Raw genomic sequence first — 25559 nt, forward strand, 5'->3', positions numbered from 1 at the left:
GAGTTCAACATCCAGAACCTGTTTTGCTAAACAGTCTACAACTGTATTTTTCTCACGGGAGATCCAGTTGAAAGTGATAGAATCAAAAGAAAAAGCAAGAGAACTAATATCATAGAGAATGCCATAAAGACCAACAAGAGATTTTCCATTGTTGATTCCTTTCACCAGTATCGCTGAGTCCGATTCGCATCTGATCTTCGAAATACCACGGTCCCTACCCTTCAGTATGGCTTCACATAGAGCAAGGCCTTCTGCCGCTAAGGGTGACGAAACATGCCGGGAAGCCCTAGAGTATGAAGCTACTTCTCGGGAGCTAAGGAGCCTAATGCTACTCCAGTAGGAGGTAAGGCTTTTCTCGAGCATAGATCATTCCAAATGATTTTTGGCTCTAAATCTAGAGATCCACTGATGTCAATTGCAGGGAGCACAGGAACAGAGTTCCATACCTGTTTAGCAAACCCACAGTGAAGGAACAGATGATCTATAGATTCAGGTAAATTGCATCTTTTACACAATCCATCTACTTGAATATGTCTTGACAGCAGAGCTTCTCCCACTGGGATAGCTTCATGAAACGTCTTCCAGACGAAAAGTTTAATCTTCGGCAGCGTTTGGAGTTTCCAGACATTCTTTCTCCAGTCAAATCTTTGTTCGGTCTGTGGTTGGCCGACTTCAGCCGCACGCTTGTACAGAGCAGCAGCATACCCTGACTTTGTAGTGAAGTCTCTGGATTCTGTGTTCAGCCATATTAGCTTATCTGGGGTTCCAGTTATGCTTGATTTTATTGCTAGGATCATGTCCTCCTCAAACGGTAGTATCTGTCTAATCTTTTCCAGGTCCCAGTCATACCCATTTGGTAGGAATAGGTCTGATACCGTTGTTCTGAGGAGTTCTTCCGGTGCAGGTCCCATAGGTCTGACCTGCTCGGTACAGTCAAGCCACGCCTTCTACCAAATGTTTATGCTTAGTCCATTACCCACCTCCCAGACGGAGTTGTTGAGAATGATGTCTCGCCCTACCAATATTCCTCTCCAGCCGTGGGAGATGGCACTTTTTGCGGAGACAGTAAGAAAGTCTTCGGTTAGGCAGTATTTGCCAATGAGGGTTCTTCCTAGTAGGCTGTCCGGGTTGTTGATGATCCGCCAGCTGAGCTTAGCTAGATATGCTTCATTGAAGCTTTGAATGTCTCTAAACTCGAGTCCTCCTTGATCTTTTGGGCGTGAAAACGTTGACCAGGCTATCTAAGCCATCTTCTTACTGCCGATGTTATTGTCCCACCAGAAACGCGTCAAGGCTGTTTGAATTCTTTGGCATAAGATACCGGAAGCAGGAAGCATGACATCGCGTGGGATGGGATCGGGGAGAGTACACTCTTTAGCATAGTTATTTTCCCAGCTGTGGATAGGAAGCGATTTGACCATCCTTTTGCTTTTTGAGTGATTCTATCCACTATAGATGAGAAGAGGTCTCGCTTCTTTCTACCAAACAATTCCAGGATTACAAGATATTTGCCAACTCCTCCTTCATTTTCAATCATGAGAATTGTCTTTGCAGCATTCTTTAGGGGTCGTTGGAGTTCTGCGAGAGAAGGTTATGGATGATTTTGAGACATTAATGGACTAACCAAATGTTGATTCATAGCGCTTAAGGATTCGGCTGAGAGTTTCACTACTGTCCTTGCTTGCTCTAAGGAAGAACATTGTGTCATCCGCGAAGAGATGGTGGTTTAATCGAGGACACCCCTGAGCTACCCGAACCCCTTTAAAAGATCCTTCTTCTTGTGCTTTGTTACAAAGACCCGAGAGAACCTTACTACACAATATAAATATGTATGGTGAGAGGGTATCTCCTTGACGGGTACCTCTACTCGGTGTGACTCTTCCTCTAGGCGAGCCGTTAATGAGGAAGGAGTATGTAACGGTGGAGACACATTGCATAATCCAGTTGATCACCTTTTAATGAAAACCCCCCCGTCGCAGCACTAGTTGGATGAAATCCCACTCCAATCTGTCATAGGCTTTGCTCATATCGGTTTTCACCGCCATAGAGCATATTTTCTGTGCGTCAAATGTTTTGAGGTAATGAAGAACCTCGTGGGTGATAAGAACATTATCTGATATTGCTCGCCCAGGAACGAACGCAGATTGTGTTTCTGAGATGATGTCCGACAAGAGAGGTTGCAGTCTTTTCGTCAAGATCTTCGAGATGATCTTATAGTAAATGTTACACAATGTTATGGGCCAGTAGTCAGCAACCATCTTTGGGCTAGTAACCTTGGGAATAAGGCAGACATGTGTTTCGTTTATCCACTCGGGCAATCTGTCAGAGATAAAGAAATCTTGGATCTCTTCTACAGTGTCCCCGCCTATGTTTTCCCAGTTTGTGTGGTAGAAACCAGCTGAGAAGCCATCGGGCCCGGGGGCTTTATCTGCATGGATAGAGAACAACGCTTCTTTGACTTCGATGGCAATGAGGATGAGTGTCAGCTGCTCGTTTGTTTCTGCAGATATCATCGGTGATAATGCATAGTTGACTGTTTCTTCTCTATCACCTTCCATCGAAGAGAAAAGGTTTTGGAAGTAGTTCACTATGACCTTTCCGATCAGTTCTTCTTGGTACATTGGTGTTCCTTCCGGGTCTTCAATGACTGAGATGGCGTTTCTTCGCTTTCGGTTCTTGGATACTGCATGGAAATATCCAGAATTCCTATCTCCTAGGGTTAGCCATAAAACTCGGCTTCTTTGTCTCCAATACTCTTTTTCGGAAGCATATGCTGCATTGAGTTCATTCGACACTTTAGAAATCAGCTATGTGTCATTTACCGGGTCTGTAAGCGCCACTTCGAGCTCTGCCGTCTTTTCCTCAATATGTTTTCTACTATTGAGGAAGCGCTGTTTACTTCATTCGATCAAGGCTGATCTAACAATAGCAATCTTCCCATGTATCATTTTATCGGTGGCATTCTTCCACGCTTGCTTGACAACTTATTTAGCCTCAGGACTGTCTTTCAGTCGTCTATCGTAGCGGGATAGGCCACGTCTCTTGTTCCTGTTGGGTTCAAACACAGAGATCACCGGGCGATGATCGGAACCCTCATATGATAAGTGTTGGGAGCATGAAGTTGGAAACAGTTCCGCCCACTCACTGTTGGCCATTGCCTTGTCCAATCTACATCTCACGAGGTAATCTTGTCTCTTTCCGCGCCATGATAGGAAATCTCTAGTGTAAGGCAGGTCATATAAGTCTCCTTCTGAAAAGCAGGTTCTAAAGTCTGTGAAAGACCTTTATGTGCGTTCCGGGCCACCTGACTTCTCCGCGTTGTTGAGCAAATCGTTGAAATCTCCGGTTAAGAACCAAGGAGATTCACGGGAGTCATTGATAGAGATTAAGTTTTCCCAAAGTTTCCTTCTTTCTGTTTTATCCTTATATCTGTACACAAAAGAGGCATAAAAAAATTTTCATTCATAAATGATGCAGGTATCAATACAATTTGCAGAAGCATTTAGGATTTAAAGATTTATTTCCTATTTCCAGAGAAGGATTAACCCTCCTGCTCCATGGCCAACTGGTGAAACTAAGAATTTATTCTCATACTGCAATTGCTCCGTCTTCTTGATAACAAACTCATCGGGATTTTTGGTTTCCATAAGAAAGATAATGCCAAGAGAGAACTCTTTCTTCATCTCCTTCAGGCGACGAACTGTCCTGGGATTCTCCAACCCCTGACAGTTCCAGCTTGTTATTTTAAAGACCGGGAGTAGAGTGGATCCGAAAATCCATCCTCTTCCTAGCTGTAGCCGGAATCATGTTGCAGATATGACGGTTTTCTCAGCTCGTTGTGGATGAGGCCCGCTCCCCACCACGTGAAGGTCCCACCTTAGTTTTCTTTTTTGCGGTAGCAGCTGTCGTAGTTGATGCTTTGCGTCTGACTGGTGAAGGTCTTAGTTGAGGGACTCTCCTCCTTTTTGGGGCCGCCTCCACACCTCGTGGTTGGTTCTTTGTATTCTTCTTTTTTCCCGAAGGACGCCCTGGTTTTCTCCTTTCATTATTTGGGGCCTCTGTTTCTGCTACAGCCGATGGTGGTAGCGGTCCTAGTCGTAAGGTTGCTGGGAGACGTTCCTCGCTGCTCATGTTCTGTGTTGATCCTAGATCATCTTGCAGGACCAGTAGAGGATTAGTTGGGGGTCCCAGTCTGTGGGTTGCAGGCACCCTCTCATGATTACTTGAGGCTGAGGTGACTCTGTCTTTCCCAACGGTGGATGTTTGTATCAGTCCAATACCGCTTAGTCTCTGAGAAACCGGGATTCTTTCCGGTGTGGCTGTGTTTTGAAGCGTGTGTTGAGTCTCAAGTTGGGGAGTTAGGGAAACTCTCACCATTTGGATTGATGTTTCTTCCATATCCCCTTGTTCCTCTGCATGTCGCATTCTTTCTTTGCGGGCCTCACTTTCAGTCGGGTCAGCTGTTTTCATATATTGTAGCATGACGTTTCTCAGCTCTCCCATGGCTTCAGTAAAAGCCGCTTGTGGTATCGGAGGGTGAACATCATCATGAGGAGTCCCTCCTGAAGGGTTAATATGGTTGGTTTTTGATGCACTGAAATCTGAAAGCCTTGTCTCAGTGATTCTCTTTGGCACTTCCCGATAATATCTTCTGCATGGGGGTCCAGGGGGGTATCGGTGGCTAACTTGTTCTCGTATTGGACAGGAGGGTCTTTCATAGTCTTGTCTTGTACGTTCTCTGGCTTGGTAGGACCTCCGGTGGAGGTTTCTCTCCTGCCAGCTCATAGATTGAGATTTATAAGCTCTGTGCTGAGAGCTTTCTCTAGCTTCTTTTGGAGGTCTCTTTTCTCTGAGCCGTTCATTGTTGGACGCTGAGAATTGGAAGGCCTCATGGCTTCTGTTTTGTCCGTCTCGCGGAGCCCTCATTTCAGAGACTGAGTTGGCTTGTTTTCCTTTTATGGACCCCGCTCCCAGAGATGAGGTGATGTTGGTTCTGTCGCTGGCTTCTTCTTGTGCCGCTTTTAGCGCTTTTGCTTCAGCTCTGGCGACCAAGCACTCCTTGATCTCGTGGTCCAGTCGGAGGCATTTCGTACAATGTTTGTCTAGTCGTTCATACACCAGAGTGGTATAAACTTCATCTCCATTAGGGAACTCTACAACTGATTCTTTTATCAGGGGGAGGAGCCCATCGATGTGTACACGCATTCGCGCATTCAGAGTTGTTATCTCAGCTTTTTCATAGGTGCCTATGTCCTGGCCTATACATTTGATAGTCTCCTCTGTCCAGAGGTGCACGGGAAGCCCTTGGACTTTGATCCAGAATAGAATGAGGGACGGAAAGGAGGGGGAGACTGTTGGTTCCCAGCGTTGCAAGATAATCATCCATCTGGCATAGTGGTAGGGGCGTTGTTTAAGTACCGCCAAGAGGTCTGGCTCAAGCTCAAATTGGAATTGGAATAGGCCATTTCCGAGGTCAGACCCTACCGGTTTAAATTTTGTTTTCCAATGTTCTGTAAAGAACGGAATCAGTGACCACACCTTTTGGACTGATTTGTTTGTCACTCGTCCTATAAGAGTCAGGGCGTGTTTACGGAGCAGCTCAGAGTTATCAGGTTCTGAAGCCTTTACGCGAGCTGCTCGAAGAGGTTGGTGAGGCTTTAGGTTGATTCCTTTCCCTTTCTCTGATGAAGAAATTCTTATGTGGGCCATGCTTATACTATCACTTAAGGGATTCCCCTTGGTTCAGCTAGAAGCTTATAGTAGAACAGAAAGGGAGATTCGAAAGTTGTAGGGTGTTGTTTTTGTGATGGCTGAAGTTGCGTGAGAGGAGGTGACTAAACAAACGAAACAGAGCAGAATAGACCAGGAATCCCCAGTAAAATTCCAGGTTGAGGTCAACCTTTGAGCAAAAAGTCATTATTCAGTTTCTCCTTCTTCATCTGGTTTCCAGATGCAGAAGATGTGAGATCCATTGGAAACCTTAGAACTTCAATACACGGCCATCAGCGGAGAAGGTTGCGGTGTGTGGTGGTCCCTCCGACCATCGTTTGGGGAAGAACCCGGTTGATATTCCGGCATGGCTTCGAAAGGACCAGAGGATAATCCCAAACGGAACATGATTTTGAAAATTCTGAGAAAGAACCGGCAGTTAAAACTCAGTAACGGAAAGGGAAGCTTTAGGACTAGCGGTTAACAACTTTCCTTGATAGTTGTGTCTGGGAGAAAAAAAAACATTTTTTTCAGCGTGGTGTCAGTTATTTGTTCGCAAACAGAAATTACAAGTATAACACGTCTAGACATAGATTTCATCGTTAACAAATGGAAAGTTGAGGGAAAAAACATTTTTTAGAAAAAGTTGAGGCAAAACATTAGAGTAATAGTTTTTTTTTTAATTCTTTTAGAGTAATAGTTTTATGTTTAGGTCGTATTCTAAACACGAAGAAAATTTTAAGTTTAGGTGATGTATGAATGGTAAAAAAAAGGAACAGTAGATTGAAAATAATAAAACATAAATAGACATGGATAAACTTTACACATGACAAATTTTACGCATGATAATCATAAAAGCACTAAAACGTTGCGTACATGCATAATAAAATATTTTGTTGTATTAGTTGTCATTTATAATTAAAAATATATAAACTTCTAAAAAACAAAGATAGCGAGATCACTCAACTTAAAAATGTATAATTCCTCTCAAATTTACATAAAGAAAGATTTGGATAATTTATCTCTAAAGTTTTGCATACTGGTGAGTCATCTCTAAAGTTTTGTATACTGATCATGAAGACCTATATATAACCAAAGAATCTCGACTCCAAACTCTTAAAGTAATACTATTAGAAACTTGTAAAAACAAAACAACTCTGATAACTATTTAAGATGTACATAATGATCAACCAATATCAATACCGATATTGTGTAAAAGTCTTGGAGACATATGCTTTCAACCATAAGTAAAATATGTATTTTGGAACGAGTTCACTATTATTAGGAAGAAAGGAGACAAAGATTTGGACGGAGGAATGGCTACATGGTTTGATACAAGGCAGAGTTGATTAGAATTGAAGTATCTACACTTTTTATGAATTTCTAAATATGCTGCACTTGTTGTACAAACAATATATATTTTTTGAATTAAATTTAACATTCAATTTTTTTTTAAAAATATGTATTTTGACTTTTAAAAATCTTCAATAGCTTAGTTAATTTTTGAATTGATTTGGTGGAGGGGAAAAACTTATGTTCCAAATTCTTTTGATCTTTTTAAAAATATTAATTATTTCAGTTAATAATTTTTTTAGGAACATTAATTAATAAATTCATATTACTTTTTTCCTTTCAGTCCAAAATTTTTCAGCCTGGCCATAATTGATTTGAAACCACAGTAAGAAAACTATCAAATGCTATTGGTGATGTTAAAAGAAGCACAAAGATATTTAAATACATAACGAGAGAGAGAAAGAGAGAGAAAGAGAGAGTTGACACCAATAACAAAGGCCAAACCCACTACGCAGAATCAAAGACTGTTTAATATACAATCACGGGGACCCTATAATCACGAGCCTAAAGAACAGATTATACTCCATATCTCTTTCTCTCATGCTCCACCACATCCACATGGCATCTTTTACTTTCCCCATTTATAGTACACTTATGTTCTCTCTCCTTTTCTAATGCGCCTTTTGGTATTTGGTAAACTTTGTGACCCCTTTTTGTTAACTTGTCTTGTAGTATTGATTAGCCATGCAAATCTAGAAAGACAAATTATCTAATGAATAAAATTAAATCCGCTGTGCTGATTTTGAAAATTAGAGTTAACTAGGATCAGTTTCAAGCGGCTTTTCCGTCTCACTGTTAGGAAAGCAAAACCTTCGACTATAATAACATCATTTGGTGGAAGAGTTCATTTTCTGTAAAAAATTGTTCAATGAGTGACTTTTACAAAGACTACTTTGCTCAAATATTTGTATTGTGGTGACAAAATAAAAAAAGGCAAAACAAGAAATGGGGGCAAATAACTGTTTATAATGGTTTTATTCCCGTTTCTTTAGGTGTGCTAATTTGTCGTCTAGTGGTTAGTGGTTTTAATTGATGGGCAAGAAAACCTGTATTATATTTTACCCACAACCTTATTTTTGCTATCCTTCGCATCTATCAATCTTGTTGCTTAAATAATAAAAAATACTAACAAGGGAAATAAGACCCTATCGCATGGGCCAGTCATATCCTTTGCTCAACTAGCTTAGCCCATTAGTATTATATGGGCATGGGTGTCCCATTTAATCCAATAGTTAATCACCAAAGTCAAAAGGTGTAAACAAGAAATCAAGTAGCCCGCGGGGTTGACCCATTTAAACCCATCACGGGGCGGGTCTGGACAAATAAATAGTTGTCCATGTATTAGCGGGTTTCACGGGTTGAACCCAAGCGGTTTGCGGGTGGGTTGGGTATAACCCGTCACGGGTTAGCGGGTTGATCGCAAATGAAAATAGCAGTTCTTCATCTTCTCGCACTCGGTGCATCAAGCCGATTGCAATTGGCGATAGCTTTCCCTGAATTTCCATCTTTGAAAATTGACTTGATTTGATGATCATCTGCTTATGATTGAATTTCCTTTCGTTTTGTTGGATTCACGTGAGACGGTAATAGGTGGATAGATTCCCGAACTAGAAACCCTACTTGCGGATTCGAAGAATGGGGATACGTAAACCTAAAAGATGATCGAGTAGTAGAGAGATCTTCTTAGAAGTTTTATGTTCGTAAGCGTAGCTTCGTATAGGAGCTTTGCAAGATAGCTTGAGAGTAAAGTAAGATGAGGTAAAATAGTTTATTGAATCTGTGTAAAGTAATCAGCCATGAGGCTTACATATATATGAAAACTCTCTAAGAGATAAGGCTAACAAATCCTTATCCTAATATGAATAGAAATCATAAAACTAACTTGATAATGATAAACGTAAAACCGTTAAAACCGTTATGAAAACTATGTGACGTGTCCTATCACAATACTCCCTCCTTCAGAACATCCTTGGCCTCAAGGATAAAAATATGGAAATGAGGAAACTTGGCAATGAAGTCTTGATAAAATTCCCAAGTTGCTTGCTGAAGAGGGTACCCTTTCCATTGGACAAGAACTTTAGTTACAGCCTTATTATGTCTGTTGACCATCTTCTTCTCAAGGATAATTTCAGGCTCCTTTGTTTTTCCCACATCGGAGAGATATTGTGGAAGTGTCGATGAAACAGAGGATGGATTAGGACAGAGCTTGAGTTGACTGACGTGAAAAACAGTGTGTATAGCAACACCCGAAGGAAGATCAAGCTTGTATGCGAGTGAACCAACACGATCCTGAACCTGGAAAGGACCATAGAACCGAGGGGATAACTTATGTGGAACATGACGACCTTTGAGGGAGTGTTGGCGATAAGGTTGCAGCTTCAAATAAACGTGATCACCTATCTGAAAGACACGATCTGACCTGCGAGAGTCCGCGTACAGTTTCATTCTGTTCTGAGCACGTAATAGGTTGAACTTCATCATGTCAATAACTCTTCTCTTTTCTGTAGCGTTCTATCAACAACCGGGGAAGAGCTTTCACCAGGAAGATATGGCATATGAAGAGGAGGTGGCTGGCCGTAAATGATCTCATACGGAGTACTGCGTATGGCTGAGTGATACGTCGTATTGTACCACCTCTCGGCTAAAGGAAGCCACGAGCTCCATGTGTGAGGAGTGTCGGAAGCCATACACCGCAGGTATGTTTCAAGCATTTTGTTGGTGACTTCAGTCTGCCCATCTGACTGTGGATGGTAGGCAGTAGAGAAGTTCAAGTCAACGCCATGAACACGGAACATCTCACGCCAAACCTCACTGAGGAATGTTGGATCTCTGTCGCTGGTGATGTCTTTAGGCATCCCATGAAGACGAAATACCTGGTCCATGTAAGTTTTGGCAACATCTAAAGTTGTATAAGGGTGTGATAAGGCCAAGAAGTGAGCGTTTTTGCTCAGTCTATCAATAACCACCAAGATACAATGTTTTCCTGAAGATGGAGGAAGACCTTCGATGAAATCTAAGCCGATTGATTCCCATACACCAGCCGGAACAGGAAGGGGTTGAAGCAAGCCAGGTTTGGCGGTTAAGTCATATTTGTTTCGTTGACAAATCGAACAGTTCCTGACATAGTTTTGAACTTATAGACTCATCTTTGGCCAGTAAAACAGAGATTTGATCCTCTGTAATGTAGCATCGCGCCCAGAGTGGCCACCAACTGCAGAGTCGTGGAGCCACTTGAAGATATGGAGCTTTATTGTTGTGTCGTTCCCAACAACTAACTTACCGTGTCGCCGTAATTCACCATTAACGAAGGAGTAAGCGGCGTGTAGAGAAGGGTTGGTCTGTAAGTCGGAGACAATCTTCTTGAGTTTTGGATCTGTATCCCATAGTTGTTTTAAATCCTCAAAGAACGTGTGTTGAGCCTGTGACAAAGTTAGGTGAAGTAACTGAGACCCTGAGACTAGCGAAAGTGCATCGGCCGCGACGTTCTCTTTTCCTTGCTTGTATTGAATCTCAAAGGTGTAGCCCATTAGTTTGGAGAGCCACATGTGCTGAAAGGGCGTGGTGATCTTCTGCTCAAGTAAGTATTTGAGACTCTGTTGATCCGTCTTGATGATGAATAGGTTGTGAGCCAAGTACGCATTCCATGTTTGTACTGCATGAACAACTGCGAGAAGTTATTTTCATACACTGAGAGACCATGGTGGCGAGGTCCAAGTGCTCGGCTGATATAACAGATAGAATGGTTCTCTTGCATGAGGACGGCGCCGATACCTGTTTGAGATGCGTCGGTTTCGACGACGAACATTTTTGAGAAGTCTGGAAGAGCCAAGACAGGTGCTGATATAAGAGACTCTTTCAATATGTCAAAAGAGACAGCGGCTTCAGATCCCCATATAAAGCCGTCTTTGCGTAGGAGGAGTGTAAGAGGACGAGTGATGATGCTATACCCTTGAATGAAGCGTCGGTAATAATTTGCAAGACCCAAGAAACTGTGGAGTTGTTTCTGATTAGCTGGAGTTGGCCATAGTTCAACTGCTTTGATTTTTGCAGGGTCGGTACTAACGCCTTCGTTGGATATGAAGTGACCAAGGTATTCAATCTTGGTTGCTCCAAAAGTGCACTTTGACTGTTTGAGATAAAGCTGTTGGTGTTGCAGGATGGAGAAAACCGTTTCCAAGTGTAGTAGATGCTCGTCCCAGCTTTTACTGTATATTAAAATGTCGTCAAAGGAAACCAGTAGAAATTTCCGAAGGATGGGCTCAAAAACGTGGTTCATGAGGCCTTGGAACGTGCATGGCGCATTCGTTAAGCCGATTGGCATGACGAGGTATTCATAGTGACCAGAATGAGTGCGGAAAGCTGTCTTATGCACATCATCGGGAGACATTCGAAGCTGATGAAATCCTGCTCTTAAGTCGAGTTTGGAGAAAACTTTTGCGCCACCAAGTTCGTCGAGAAGGTCTTCTAGGAGTGGAATAGGATATTTATATTTAATTGTTTTCTTGTTTAGACCTCGATAATCAACGCAGAGTCGCCATGAGCCATCTTTTTTCTTCACAAGGACCACTGGTGGTGCGTAAGGGCTGGAACTATATTGAATAATTCCTTGCGTCAGCATCTCCTGGACCATTTTGTCGATTGAGTCTTTCTGTAACGAGGAATAGCGATATGGTCGCAGGTTGACAGGGTTTGAGCCTGCTTCGAGGGGTATCTTATGATTGAAGCCATCACGATATGAAGGAAGGGAAGAAGGCTTAGAGAAAATATCTGAGTAAGAGTCTAACAAACGTTGAAGTGCTCCATCGTCATCTGCTCCTGGGTTACTAGCTTCTATATGATAGAGTATTGTATCAAGGGTAAGCGGCTGTTGAGGAAGAACCGAATCGTTGAGGTCACGTAATTGAAGCAATGCGATATCGGGGTTGTGTAGCATAAGTTTATTCAAGTTGCTTCCTGATATAACTTTAGAAACATTTGGAGTGAGTCCTCGAAGGACATGTTTCAAACCACAGAACGTGAACTCCATTCTAAGGTTGAGAAAATCCCAAATAATAGGACAAAGTGTAGAGAGCCATTGCACACCAAGTACCACGTCGCTACAACCTAACAGAAATGTTCTGAATTCAGACACAAAATTATATCCCTGCATTTTCCAAGTGAAGGTACTGCACTTATATTTTGTGATCAGGTCGCCACTTGCTGCAGCTACTGACATCGGTTTTATCGGAGTCAAAGAACAACCTAAACCTTTAGCCATTTGAAGATCGAGGAAATTGTGTGTACTGTCGGGATCAATCAGTATATGTAGCTTCTTCTTCCCGTACTGTCCAAAAAGTCGCATACAATTATATGTAGAGGAACCATTGAGGGCGTGGACAGAAATAGTGGGGATCTTATCGTCTTGATCCTCGATAGTTGTTTCGCGTATCTGTTCTTCTAGCGCGATTTCGTCATCAAACTCTGTTGGATCTGTTTCCAACAACAAGAAATCAAAACGCCTGTGCTTAAGCTGATGACCAGGTGTGAATGGTTCCTCACAATACATACACAAACCCTTACGTTTCCGTTCCTGCATCTCGTCGAAACTAAATTGTTTCTGAGGTGCGGTAGAGAGTAGTGGTTTGTTATTTTGATTGCCGATGGAGTTAGGTGCGGCTGAGGTTGAGCTGTTTTGTTGATTCTTGTTTTGTGTGAAGTTTGATCGTTGAGATGAGCTGAAAGCTGGTCGAGATTTTTTCGCCGGTGTATGCGCCAAGGATAACTCATGAAGTTTTGCTATTCTTGCTGCTGGTGGTACAGTCGTGACATTGAACTGGCGGACGTGAAGAGCTAAGTGCTGGTTCATAAATGTGAAGAAAATACTCAAGGCATGATCCAGAGCAAGTGTGATTCTTGTCATAGCACCATCAAACTTCTCTAGATAGACGTCAATGGCGTCATTCCCTTGTTTCAAACTTACTAGTTCTGATAAGGGGTCATCGAAAAGCTCACTGAATCGTTCAGATATTGCCGCAACATATTCTGGCCATAGAAGGAACATGTTGTTGCGGTTGGCAATATACGCATGATGCCATTGTAAAGCCTTGCCGGTCATATGAAGAGGGGCGAGATGGACCTTTACTTCTGGTGGAGTACTATCAATTAAGAAGAATTGCTCGCAACGATAAATCCATTCTCGGAGTTCTGAATCATCAAACATTGGGAATCCTATCTTCGTCAATCGTGACGATAAGGTATTAGGATGGCTCTGGTTTTGGTTCTGCGTATGGTCGTGGGTATGGTGATCTGTTTTTGATGTACTCTGGTCTGGAGAAAAACGATCGGGTGGGACGGGTCGCCGGTCAATATCTGCAGCTGTAAGATCAGAAGTTGTTTCTCCTTGCTTTCCTTCACGCTGGTTAGAGGGTGGAGAGTTAGCAAAGTACTTTTCTATAATATCTTTAAGTGTTGAGATTTCACCACCGAGATCCTTACGAATCTCTTCACTTTGTTGAGCTTGTGAAGCCCTGAGTTCTTCAATTTGTTTGTTCATGTCGTTTAAAGACATTGATTGCCGAGTCTCCATAGCGTAGTCCTGAGGATTGTTTGCTCTGATACCACTGTGACGGTAATAGGTGGATAGATTCCCGAACTAGAAACCCTACTTGCAGATTCGAAGAATGGGGATACGTAAACCTAAAAGATGATCGAGTAGTAAAGAGATCTTCTTAGACGTTTTACGTTCGTAAGCGTAGCTTCGTATAGGAGCTTTGCAAGATAGCTTGAGAGTAAAGTAAGACGAGAGAAAATAGTTTATTGAATGTGTGTAAAGTAATCAGCCGTGAGGCTTACATGTATATGAAAACTCTCTAAGAGATAAGGCTAACAAATCCTTATCTTAATCTATACTATATTAAAAGGGATATATGAGCTCCATTTAGCCTATCCATGTAGGATGAAAAATCGACCAATAGGAAGACTCAATTTTGACACGTACTCTAAAAACATTGGAGCGGAGTCTAATCTACTGAACTTCCAAAATGTATATTGGGTCATCTAACTTAAAGCCCACAGCCCTTCAAACAGCTATGACTCTTCCACCTCCTTCATCGCTTCAATCTCTTTCATCCGTAACTATCGTAAATCTCCGTTTAGGTTTAGTTAACACCACCCACTAATCCTCATTCAATTCCATCCTTTAATCCTATCTTCATGTATATCCTTTCACCTCCCTTTGCTTCTCATGTTTTATAAACCTCTTCCTCGAGTCTCACCTTGATCCAATTTTTATAACCTCCATTCAACCAAATCAAGCAATAGCAGTCAAATCTCCGGTAAGTTTCCAGTGGCCCCACATTTTAATGACATCTCACGTACTCAAAGGTTCTTCTCTACTCTCTGTTTTATTGTTTGGCTAACTTTTTCAATTGTTATTGGGATCTCACATGGTTTGTTAAATTAAATTACCTTTTCTCCTTATTTCCTTTAGTTATGAGCTGGAAAGCTGAAAGCCCTTGAACGATGACCTCCCCTGCTAAGTTCTGCTGCGGCCAAGTTCTCGAAGAAAGATCTCACCAAGTTCTGCTTCCCTTTTCTCTTTGCTATGGATGTATGAGTCTTAGATGAATTATGTTATCTTGGCTGTCTTTATCTCACCAACTTTATATTGGGATTGGTTATAAGTTTCAGAAAATAAATACTTCAAATTGGTTTTGTATTAATTGTTTCATGATTCCAGGCTAACGTATAAGCCGAAGTACAAATTGATATTCTCATCAATAAATATGCTTCTATGCAGGTTTCTTTATACGAAATACAAGAGCAGTCTAGATTCTATCTATCTTATGGATTTTCACTTAGGGTGGACGGTCTCAATTTCTTTGAATAGGGTAAACATATTTTTTACGTGCCTTTTAAACAAGCATCTGGTCATTCAACTACATGTCAAGTTTTCACTTAGGGTGGACAGTTTACTTTCTGGATGCGTCATCCTCAGCTGATTTTTTGGAGCGATGAATAATTGGGATGATACATTTGTTCGAGAGACCAGTTTCTGAAGAGAAAACTAACAAAGGAATGGAATTGATCGAACGATGCACACGAGCAGCTTGGGAGAAGGACGCATGCATGTTGAACTTCAGATTTTCTGGTAATCAACTTCTGAGATTTTTTCTAACCTCCCTTTCCAATTTCAGCAGTCCATGATCAATTTACATCTTCTCCGCAGATTCTTTAATCCTACTGTTTACTGATGGAACTTGGGATTAGATTTGAATGAAATTTTGTATGTGCTGGGGACTTTTATGCTCCCATTTTGCAGAAGATTCAGTATAGGATGAGTGCCCTCCACTTCTGTTTCTACCTTATATTGAATAATATTTAAGCTATAAAAAATATCTTCAGCAGACAGCTAAACTGCTTTTACAAAGTATCAGTTTGGATCATAATTTGTTTGTTTGACAATAAAATTATATGGTATGCTTGTTAAATAAATAGCTTCTGAAATTTATGATTAACATTACTAATAAAAACCTCATTTTCAATACATGTTGCATTAGATGGAGTTCAGAGTTCTTTAAAAAAGGATGGCAGTAACTTAATTCCTCTCTGAGAGCAAAGAGCATTAGAGTTAGAAAACTCTGAGGTAACTTTTTAACGGTTGTATTTATATCTCTTCAACAAACAAACAAAATGTTCGTAGGTAGATGTTGGAAGATATATAGTAGGATCCTATTTTTAGTCTTTAGGTAGCTCTGGAAATCTAGAAGAGATTGTGCTATGCTGTCTGAACTAAAGATGAATTTGCAATAATTGGAATGCAGGATCTACCAACTTCTGTGTACAGTAAGGTCATATTTCAAACAAATCTATGATTGGAGTTTGTCGTCAAAGCTACCGAGTTTCTAATCTTCCTGGTATTTTTATTGTATAGGCACCAGGCAGAGATAATATTTTTATCATAATTTTTGTCGCCAGATCAATTCATTTAAGGAGGAGATTTAGATTCTACATGGAACCGTAACGAAAACTCAGCATCGCTTCTTTAACTGTTATCATTTTTATTCAAAATGTCGTAGCCTTTCTGTGACTAACAAATAGACAAGCCAAGCAGTTTAACTTCCAAGGTCTAAAATAAAACAGCTCATTAGTCATTAGTTTCTTCGTACTGATTTTACGGTGGAAAATATAAAATGTTATGATCATATTTTTGATTAGTTTATTTACCCATTGTCATAGTTTAATCTCTTAGTTCAATTTTGTATAACACTACAATTCATGGACTGTTTAGTTGCAGTTCGATAAAACTGAGCAAGTTATTCTTTCATGCCTATTTGTCTATTATTTATATGATATTTAGTGTGGCTTAATGCGTTTGTATACACTTATTTATAAACTTCTGTTTCCGTAATCGTTCAATTGTTACCAAAGGCTTTTATACCAACAACTTTTCTGGTCAAATATTTTAATAGTTCGGCTAACAATTTAACCATCTGTGGTTAACAATATTTGAGAACAAATTTGACAGCAAACCTTTCTCATTAAAAACCCTTACGATTACTAGAATAACTTCGAACGCTTTAAACGCAGCCTCCAGTAAAAGAATCAAAGAAACCTTATATTAATGGAACTAAAACACCGACTAAAATGGAACTAGACTTTCATTCAGTATCTTTTTTCACTTAATTTAACATTCTAGACTTTATGTATTTTCAAGACAAGTTTTGTTGAACATTATAAAATACACTTAAGAAAATTATTGGAAAAAATATTTAAGAAATTATCCATGCGTAGCGTGGACAAAAGATCTAGTATGAATAAAAATCATAAAACTAACTTGATAATGATAAACGTAAAACCCGTTAAAACCATTATGAAAACTATGTGACGTGTCCTGTCCCATCACGACAGAGTCTTACATATAAGCCTATGATGGAGCAATTCAGGAAAATGGCTAGGTTCTTGGAAGCTTAAATGCGCTTATGGTATTTCAAGACGATAAATTGGGAGGTTCTTGGAAGACTGTGTTAAGTTTCACACACACTACCTGTTCTGTTACTTCCTTGACGTGATCGAGGCAATAGAGACAGCTGGGAGATTTCTTGTCTTGACTCTTGTGAGATGGAGAGAAGGACAGTTGTGTTTTCCAGAAAGTACGAAAGAGAGTGGGATTATCTTAAGCTGTTTCAATGGAAGTTTGAGAAATAATATATGTTTCCCAAGGATATATGTAGCCGATTTGAGCATTCATGGAAAGAAGACACATGGAATCTTGTGGAGGCATTACAGCAAGAGAAAGTCGTGAAGGTTCTGTTTCTCCACCTGTGCTGTTTTTGCCTTATGTTTCTAAACAAAGTTTATTTTTTCTTCTAAATCATTTTTCTTCTGTTTCACTTTTTGACCTTTGTTGCAAATACTCTGTTTTGATTAATTGTGTTTATTCATTCCAAAAGGTTAGAGAGGAATATATCGAGAAAAATAGGAGGACTATAATCTTCCAAGTTTCAAGGAGGCTTTCAGTCTTAAAAAGAACACAAGCAAGAAACCAAAAACTTCATTTGCTGAGAGAAATATAGTTCACGGTGGTGCTTTGTTCTTTGTTCATGTTTGTTGCAATTTGTCAACAAGTTTATAAACACATTACTTACTGTTCTTTGTTCATGTTTGTTGCAATTTGTCAGCTTTTTTTTGATGGGTTGAATCAAATTTTAACAAGAGTGTAAGCTCAACAACTTGGAGCTTGATATGTTGTTGCAGTGGTGGAGTTTTGGTTCGTGTACATGTGTTACACATGGAGAGTAATGTGTGACACATGTTCCGGAGAATAAAAAAGAAACGTCAAGATGCGATGATGTGTGATATTTCTATATGTTTGGTTGACGAAATAAACATTAAAGAAATGTTATTAGATCACAAATCGGAAGATTTGGTGATGTTAAAATATAGGAAATATTATATTAGATAATAGGAAAAGATTATTTAATATATATTGTGGCTTTACCTAAGATTAGGGTTAGAGCTTTTACGTTGTAATTCTCAGAGAGAAACACAAAGGGTTTTGGGGTTTCATAACTGAGTGAATTGGTAGACTTGATCAACAGGTGGTGAGTCAAGCAAGTTGGGTGTGTTAGAAATCGATCCGTGTTGAGTTGTGTAATTCGGATCAAACAAATCTGTATGAGATTGTGTAAAAGATTTCTAATAAAAGATATACGAGTTTTTGGAATTACTTTGTGTCTTGTGTTTTCGCTGTATCTCGATTTTACAATTGGTATCAGAGCAGAACACCTAAACGAAGGAGGGTTCTTCGAACCAAGGTGAGATCCTGAGAAGAGAATATGGCGATTTTAGCACACAATATTTTGCTGCTGGATGATGTGAATTATGGATATTGGAAAGTGAGAATGAGAGCAAACTTACGTGGAGCTGATGAATATATATGGACAGTTGTTCAATCTGGATGGGAAGAACCATGGGTGATGCAAGAAGATGGCTTGAAGACACTTAAATCGAAGACAAAGTGGACTGCAACAGAGAAAAAGCTTTCAAAGTTTAATGCGAAAGCACTGGATACAATCTCCAGTTCTGTAGAAGAAAAGCAATTTGAGCTTATACAGGGCTGTGAATCAGCTAAGGAGGCTTGGGATATACTACAAAATGCTTTTAAGGGTACTGCGAATGTTAGGAGGATAAGATTGGACATACTTGCATCACAGTTTGAAGACATAAGGATGAGTGACGATGAGAAGATAAGAGAATTCAGTGCAAAGCTTAGCTCCATAGCGAATGAAGCACAAGTTTTAGGTAAAAAATACGAAGATGCAAAATCGGTGAAGAAACTTTTGCGATGTTTACCTACTAAGTTTGCAGCACATAAAGCGGTAATAAACTTGACAATGAACACTGATGAACTCAAGTTTGCTGAGGTAGTAGGGATATTAAAGGCTGGGGAGATGGAATTGGAATCTAAGTTTTCAAAGCCTGCTCAAGACTCTAGAGTTACAATTGATGAAGACATCCAAAGAGCTCAAAAACTTGAAGAATCTATTCACCTGATGATTCAGAAACTTGAAGAAACCATGAATCTCTTGTATAAGATGTCCAACGACTGACTGCCTAGTGAAGAAGAAAGACATAAAATGCATGGACGGGTGTGTTTTAATTGTCATGGTATTGGACATGTCAAAACAGATTGTCCATCATTCAAGAGAAAAGAAATCAAGTGTAATGGATGTAATGGTTATGGGCACATAAAATCAGAGTGTGTGAACACAAAGAAGATGAAGATGAAGATGAAAAGAAGTTGCAGTGATAAGAAGCCAGAGAGAAAAGAAGATGCTCTCAATTTTGTGGCTCTTCATGGAGTTATGGGGTCTGAAAAAGACATCACTAAAGGTGAATTTCGTGCGTCATGTGTGTCACACACCAATTCTGATGCGTCACACAGTGATACAGAAAGTGATCTACATGCGGATCTTGTAGCTGAATACCAGGTTCTCTTTGGTAAGTTTGCAGAACTCAGTCACGAAAACTTGCAGCTCATCAAGGATAAAGCTATGTTAAAAGCTCAAGTCAAAATCCTAGAGATGGAACAGATTGACACGAAGGGTGAATCAAAGTGTAGGATGACAGAGAATGATGAGGAAGATGAGCTTCAATCTCTTAAGAGAGTTATCGCATAGCAGAACCGAGTTCAATAAGAGTCTGAAATAAAGTTTCATCCGATGAAACAGCTGTTGAATCAAGAACTTGAGAAGAGTCAACTTTTGGAAGGACAACTTACTGAGAACTACAAGAAAGTAAGAATGTTGAACACTGGATCAGCAAGTCTGGATCATATCTTGTCAATGGGACAGTCTCCAAAAATTAATTGGGGTTTGGGTTATCAAGGATCGACTTCACAAGATTATGACGAGGCTGGAGGAATAAGATTTATAAAAGCTGAAGTAAAATTAGATGACAAACCAAAAGCTGAAGAAAAATCAGGATCAGTGACAAAGACTAAAGAGAATCAAAACACATCTTGTGGGAATGGAGGCTTGTTATGTAGAAAGCGAGGTCATCATAGAACTAGTTCTCACACGGTTGACAAGAATGAGGAAATCAAGTTTGTAAAGCGCTCAGTCCCAGCTGTTTCATTGTACAAAAGGATGAAACTCAAGAAAAGATTGTGATTCCAAATATACAAGATATAAAAGTTGTTGCTAAGCGAAGGAATGGCTGTCACTTTGTGGTAAAATTGGACATAGTGTTGCTTTCTGTTATTCTCGGAGAAACCAGATTGAGCGAGCTTGGAGGATGGACCTTTGTTATGTGGAACCTAGAAGGTTTGGACAGGTATGGATAGCTAAGAATGAGTTGTATCTCAAGTTTACGAATGGTGTGTCACACGAGCATACCAATGTGTCATACACTTGAATGGTTGATCAATATATATACTGAACTTGAAGAACCAGTTCGATGGCCTAGGAGGTATTGAGAGTTTTGATGGTCAAACAAGTATCATGAAGTTTTTCACAGAGTTTTTCACTCAAACAGGGGGAGATGGTACTTGATTCAGGGGGAGTTTAAGTTAATACTTTGAGTGGATGTATGATGCATATTATGCTTAGAGGTTATTGAGCTTGGGTTGTAAAACTCAATGAAAAAGGGGGAGAATGTAAGCTCAAGAAACTTGGAGCTTGATAGGTTGCTGCAGTGGTGGAGTTTTGGTTCGTGTACATGTGTTACACATGGAGAGTAATGCGTGACACATGTTTCGGAGAATAAAAAGAAAACGTCAAGATGCTATGATGTGTGATATTTCTATATGTTTGGTTGACGAAATAAGCATTAAAGGAATGTTATTAGATCACAAATTGGAAGATTTGGTGATGTTAAAATATAGGAAATATTATATTAGATAATAGGAAAAGATTATTTAATATATATTGTGGCTTTACCTAAGATTAGGGTTATAGCTTTTACGTTGTAATTCTCAGAGAAAAACACAAAGGGTTTTGGGGTTTTATAACTAAGTGAATTGGTAGACTTGATCAACAGGTGTTGAGTCAAGCAAGTTGGATGTGTTAGAAATCGATCCGTGTCGAGTTGTGTAATTCGGATCAAACAAATCTGTAAGAGATTGTGTAAAAGATTTCTAATAAAAGATATACGAATTCTTGGAATTACTTTGTGCCTTGTGTTTTCGTTGTATCTCGATTTTACAAAAGAAATGCAGCAAAACCTTCATTGCAAAGAACATCAACAGTAAGAATGTTTTCTTTTACTGCATTCCCTTTGAATATGGAAAATGACTTCTTACATAAACCTCTGTTATCTTTGCATTGCGTAAACATGTTAAGTGTAGCAGACCCGGGGGTCAACTAGCCAAAAACGTGAATGAAGCGGGGAGGGCTTGCACAAACATTCTCAGGCCGCAACCCGCCACGGGCCAACCCGCACGGTCTGATATGTTGATGAACCCGCCGCGAGACTGTCCAGCTGGACAGCGGGTCAACCCGTCTGACAACTCTACATCTAAATCAACAGCAAACTGTTTTTTCTTTGAGAGGAAAAAGTCATAGTGGAATTTTCATGTCCGTTGACTCGTCCTATTCAAGTAACGTGAGACATGTGTCTTCAGAAAAGCTGGTCAATAATATCCTTGTAGAGTTTGATCAAATGTCGGCAATACAGAGAATCAATTTCAAACTAGAATATTTTAAGTTTCCATATTCTCAAATTCTATCTGACATCATATTCTTAATATATATAAAGTCGTTTTAGATAATCCATTACTTAACAAAAGAAAATTAAAATTAAAATATTATTTGTCAACATTATTGTACCTTTTTTTATCAGTAAAACTTTTAAAATCTCCTTAATTAACCCTTTAAAAACATAAATAACTTTTTCTGTTAATTCTTTTTACTCCTTTCTTTGCATAAAATATTTGGGGTGATTGATTGGACTGAAACCGTAGAAAAATTATTTTAAAATTTAGTACATATGATTTTTTTATTTAGTTTTAAGGGATGTACTTTTGCAATTTCATACAACTAAAATGATGGAGTTTTAGAAAATAAGATTTTTATAGTTTTTTTTACTGTAACTTTAATTTTTGGCTGTAACTTTAAAAACTAATATAATACATGATTGATTGTTTCTAAAGCTGTAAATGAAAATTAAAGATAAAGTCACCTTCTACCGTCCAACCAATCACCCCCATCATTCTTGAATTTTCCAAACGTATTAATAAAACATGTTAATCTCTATAGTACTAAAATTTTATCTAATATTATTAGGGATACATTTGAAAAATTAGTTTAAACAAAGTTATGCATTAAAAATATAAGACGATATTATTTCTGAAAAAATAATAAAAAATTGAAAGCAATGTTTTGTGTAGAACAGACATAATAATATTTACATCCTCCAAAAATCTCGAATTTTATAATTTAAAATACCTGTATGAAAAATGTTTGAATTCTTGCTTAGTTGTGATCTGTGGACATATTTATTGATTTAGGATTCTTAATTAAATTACTATGGATTTTTTTTTGAAAGAATTGTTATATGTTTAATTCCCTGGAACCTTTAAATTGACGATATTTCTGTTTGACATACTTATGCATTTTCCAACAACCATCTACACTATTAAAAGGAAAGAATTTTTAAAACAAATCTACTTAAACAATGTTGTTAGATTATTTCTTAGACTTAACTATTTTTTTGGTCTTACCTTATATTTCTCTAACTATATAAATATTTTACTTAATTTAATTGAACTCATTTATTATTCTCTCATAATCTATTATATAATTGCTCTGACAATAAATTCTCATGAATATAGGAAAGATTATTCAAACATGTTTACACATGACATGATCATTACCACATATAGTTCCATTAATAGTATAAAATTTTAAATGATTAAGAATTGGAAACTAAAAGCCTTAATGTCAACTATTCAACTATGAAACATTAATTTAATAAAGTACATGCAATCAATTATTAAGATTTGATCTTACAATTTTATATATGAACTAAATGATTAATCTTATCATAAAAAAATATCAAATGGATCTATACGGGTTGGAGATTAAATGGAACTAGTAAAAAAAAAACTGGTTTAAATAGAACATGTTTAGTTACTTTACAAATTCTAACAATGCATATGATACGTTTTATTGAATTTTCACAAATGTAAAATATCTTGCGCTTTAAATCGGGTAGTTTAGGTTGTTTGAAAAAATATATAGGATGAATAATTAACTATTAATTATTTGAATAAAAATATTCGAGTCATTAATTTTTGCATAATTTGGTTTATAAATAGTATTTTTAGGATATTTGGTTATTTAGAAATTAAATATAATTAATATTTGTAGGTATATAATTTGTATTTTATAAATTTAAGTACTCATTTGGTTCTCAGTTCGGTTTCTATTTTCGGTTCCAAAAATATATGATATGTTTGGTTATTTATGAAATTCAGCTTAATTTTGAATTTTTGTTTTCAGTTTGGTACGGTTTAGTGCGTTCGGGTAAATGTACTCAAATTTATATATTATTTTATATAAATTATATTAAAAAAATTATTTAATTTCAAAAATAAATATGCGCTTTCTATGCATGGATCAAAATCTAGTACCAACTTCAAATACGTTTAAATCAGTAAAGATTGGGACCATGTGTTAAATTAAATTCCGATGAAAGTCTCCACTCCTTACTTCATAAGTCATAACTCACATTTTGGTGGTGGGTAAATGTTTATAATCTTTGTGTTAAAGGCAATTGTTATAAATCACCCGTTAATTTTACTCGACAACTATGTTCAAATGTACAGATTACTTTTACCATCAGTTGTTATGAGTTGAGTGACTTGAGTCAGTAATGCTCACTACATCTACAGTTGGTTCATACCATTTTTGTAACAATTTTTTATTCACAAATACTCTCAAGACTTAGAACTAGTACTACTGAATTGAAACTCAACATTGTCTAGGTACTACAAAAAAATCTCATTACCGTACTTGAAAATCTATGATGAATAATTAATTTCCAAACAGCGATGATCCTAAATTCTCAGCCGGAAAAGAATATCCTTAAAATGTGGTCACGTGGAAAAGCTGATTTTAGGTCACACTAGTGGCTTTGATGAGAAAACAAAATAATTGGAGTCGGTGGGGTTCATATTCATGATAGCAAATATATTTAATAATTATGATTATTTACTATAGAGCTGCTAGTAAAACCATGATTAGTCCACCCACCACATGGACGTTGTACCAAATCCTTTGTTCTTATAGTTTTCTCTTTAGTTTTATTACTTAAAATTTCAGTTGTTGGCTCTAGTCTCAAGATTTATCATTTATGTAAGTCTTCTGAGCATAGTTTGGATCCTTTGAGCCAGTTTCACATCGGAGAAAATAATAGTAACTTTTATCCTTTAAAAAAATTGTATAGTTCGAGACAAATAGCGTTTATAAATAGAGAAACTGATACGCTTGGCTTCACACACAATAATTTATAAAATGAACTTATCGTTTGGCATTAATTATCTTCGATTTAACGCAAATAGATTATGACTTACACGATCCATTGTGATTACTTACTAATTTACTATGGTGCGGGTACTGATAAAATAATAAGTAAACCTAAGATATAGATTACTCCAAAATCAAATGGCTATCGTTGAAAGCATATATTAGGGTTGGACGAGCATTTCTTTCGTATGTTTTTTTTTTGTCCTAGGGCCCATGCAAACAACTTAGATTTTCAAATACTTTATTGGTTTGACTTAGTTATTAGTTTTATACTTTTATCTAACATGCCTCTTATTTAGTTTTAATATTTAAGGATTACCGTCTACTCCAAGTTTCCAACCCTATTTAACCGAAATCATTTGGTTTTGAGGATATACAGTGTATGTAGTTTAAAACTGTACTAAACCGTTACTCTTTAGTTTCCTAATTTGAATAAATAGTTAAAACGGATTCTAAAATACTATAGTCTGGCCCAGCTATAGTTTTGTTGTTGTCGTCGTCCTCAAGGATCCTCAGCTTTAAATATTTTGTATTTATACTGCTATTATGAGTATTCATGAACACTCAAATGTTTGTTATGGGTTTCATCTATAACCTATTGTCTATGTTTGCCGGAACAACTAATTATTCATAACCTAAAAATAAGATTAGTATAAGTAAATAATGAGTATCTCGTTCCACGGATTTGCAGCTTGCCTTTTAGCTGTCAACTTTTTCTCTATATCATGCTTTACCTATTGGCCTCTAGGTCCTCTACTACCACAAAGTTCGATTTATGTATAGTACTAAAAAGGCATGGGTAAAAATTTAAAGCCAAAAAAAAAAATCTCTTATTGCATGGTTTGAAATACTATATATAAAGATGTATTTTATTTTTATAAAGAATAGTCATAGGTCCATGTCGGATATGTATTATTAATACATGCTTAAAAACTTTTAGTGGTCAAACGGAACACCGAATACGATTCCACATTCAAACAAAATGTGTTC

The 25559-nt window shown here is 38.1% G+C and overlaps 2 protein-coding genes and 1 long non-coding RNA gene across 19 annotated transcripts; 1 reads left to right on the top strand and 2 right to left on the bottom strand.

Moving 5' to 3' along the window:
• Window positions 1–9003: 9003 nt before the first annotated feature.
• LOC106337892 lies at window positions 9004–9543 on the bottom strand. Its single transcript, XM_013776994.1, has one exon. The coding sequence runs from the start codon at window positions 9541–9543 to the stop codon at window positions 9004–9006; it is 540 nt and encodes a 179-aa protein (XP_013632448.1).
• LOC106337893 lies at window positions 9540–13627 on the bottom strand. Its single transcript, XM_013776995.1, has 3 exons — window positions 10834–13627; window positions 10225–10714; window positions 9540–10179 (listed from the first exon to the last, which is right to left on the bottom strand). Exons 1-3 carry the CDS (start codon window positions 13625–13627, stop codon window positions 9540–9542), a joined length of 3924 nt encoding a protein of 1307 aa, XP_013632449.1.
• Window positions 13628–14120: 493 nt separating this feature from the next.
• LOC106337611 lies at window positions 14121–16477 on the top strand. Of its 17 annotated transcripts, none has more exons than XR_001269066.1 (7): window positions 14121–14424; window positions 14531–14650; window positions 14840–14930; window positions 15002–15190; window positions 15600–15685; window positions 15782–15890; window positions 15974–16477. It is a non-coding gene; the product is annotated as an uncharacterized LOC106337611 (long non-coding RNA). The 17 variants fall into 17 exon arrangements; XR_001269068.1 differs by having other exon boundaries at window positions 15269–15685; window positions 15864–15890; window positions 15974–16366; XR_001269064.1 differs by having other exon boundaries at window positions 15864–15890; window positions 15974–16366.
• Window positions 16478–25559: the final 9082 nt, after the last annotated feature.

Source organism: Brassica oleracea, chromosome C4 (genome assembly GCF_000695525.1).
Source record: "Brassica oleracea var. oleracea cultivar TO1000 chromosome C4, BOL, whole genome shotgun sequence".
Classification (NCBI taxonomy): Eukaryota; Viridiplantae; Streptophyta; class Magnoliopsida; order Brassicales; family Brassicaceae; genus Brassica; species Brassica oleracea.

Bases quoted from the DNA above. Each gene is read 5' to 3' on its own strand.
- LOC106337893 (XM_013776995.1), bottom strand. From the start codon at position 13,627: ATGGAGACTCGGCAATCAATGTCTTTAAACGACATGAACAAACAAATT. The intron at 10,715-10,833 runs GTATCGGCGCCG...TTGTTCATGCAG, and splicing joins AACCGACGCATCTCAAACAG to TACAAACATGGAATGCGTAC. The intron at 10,180-10,224 runs GTTTTACTGGCC...AAACTATGTCAG, and splicing joins TTACAGAGGATCAAATCTCT to GAACTGTTCGATTTGTCAAC.
- LOC106337892 (XM_013776994.1), bottom strand. From the start codon at position 9,543: ATGATGAAGTTCAACCTATTACGTGCTCAGAACAGAATGAAACTGTAC.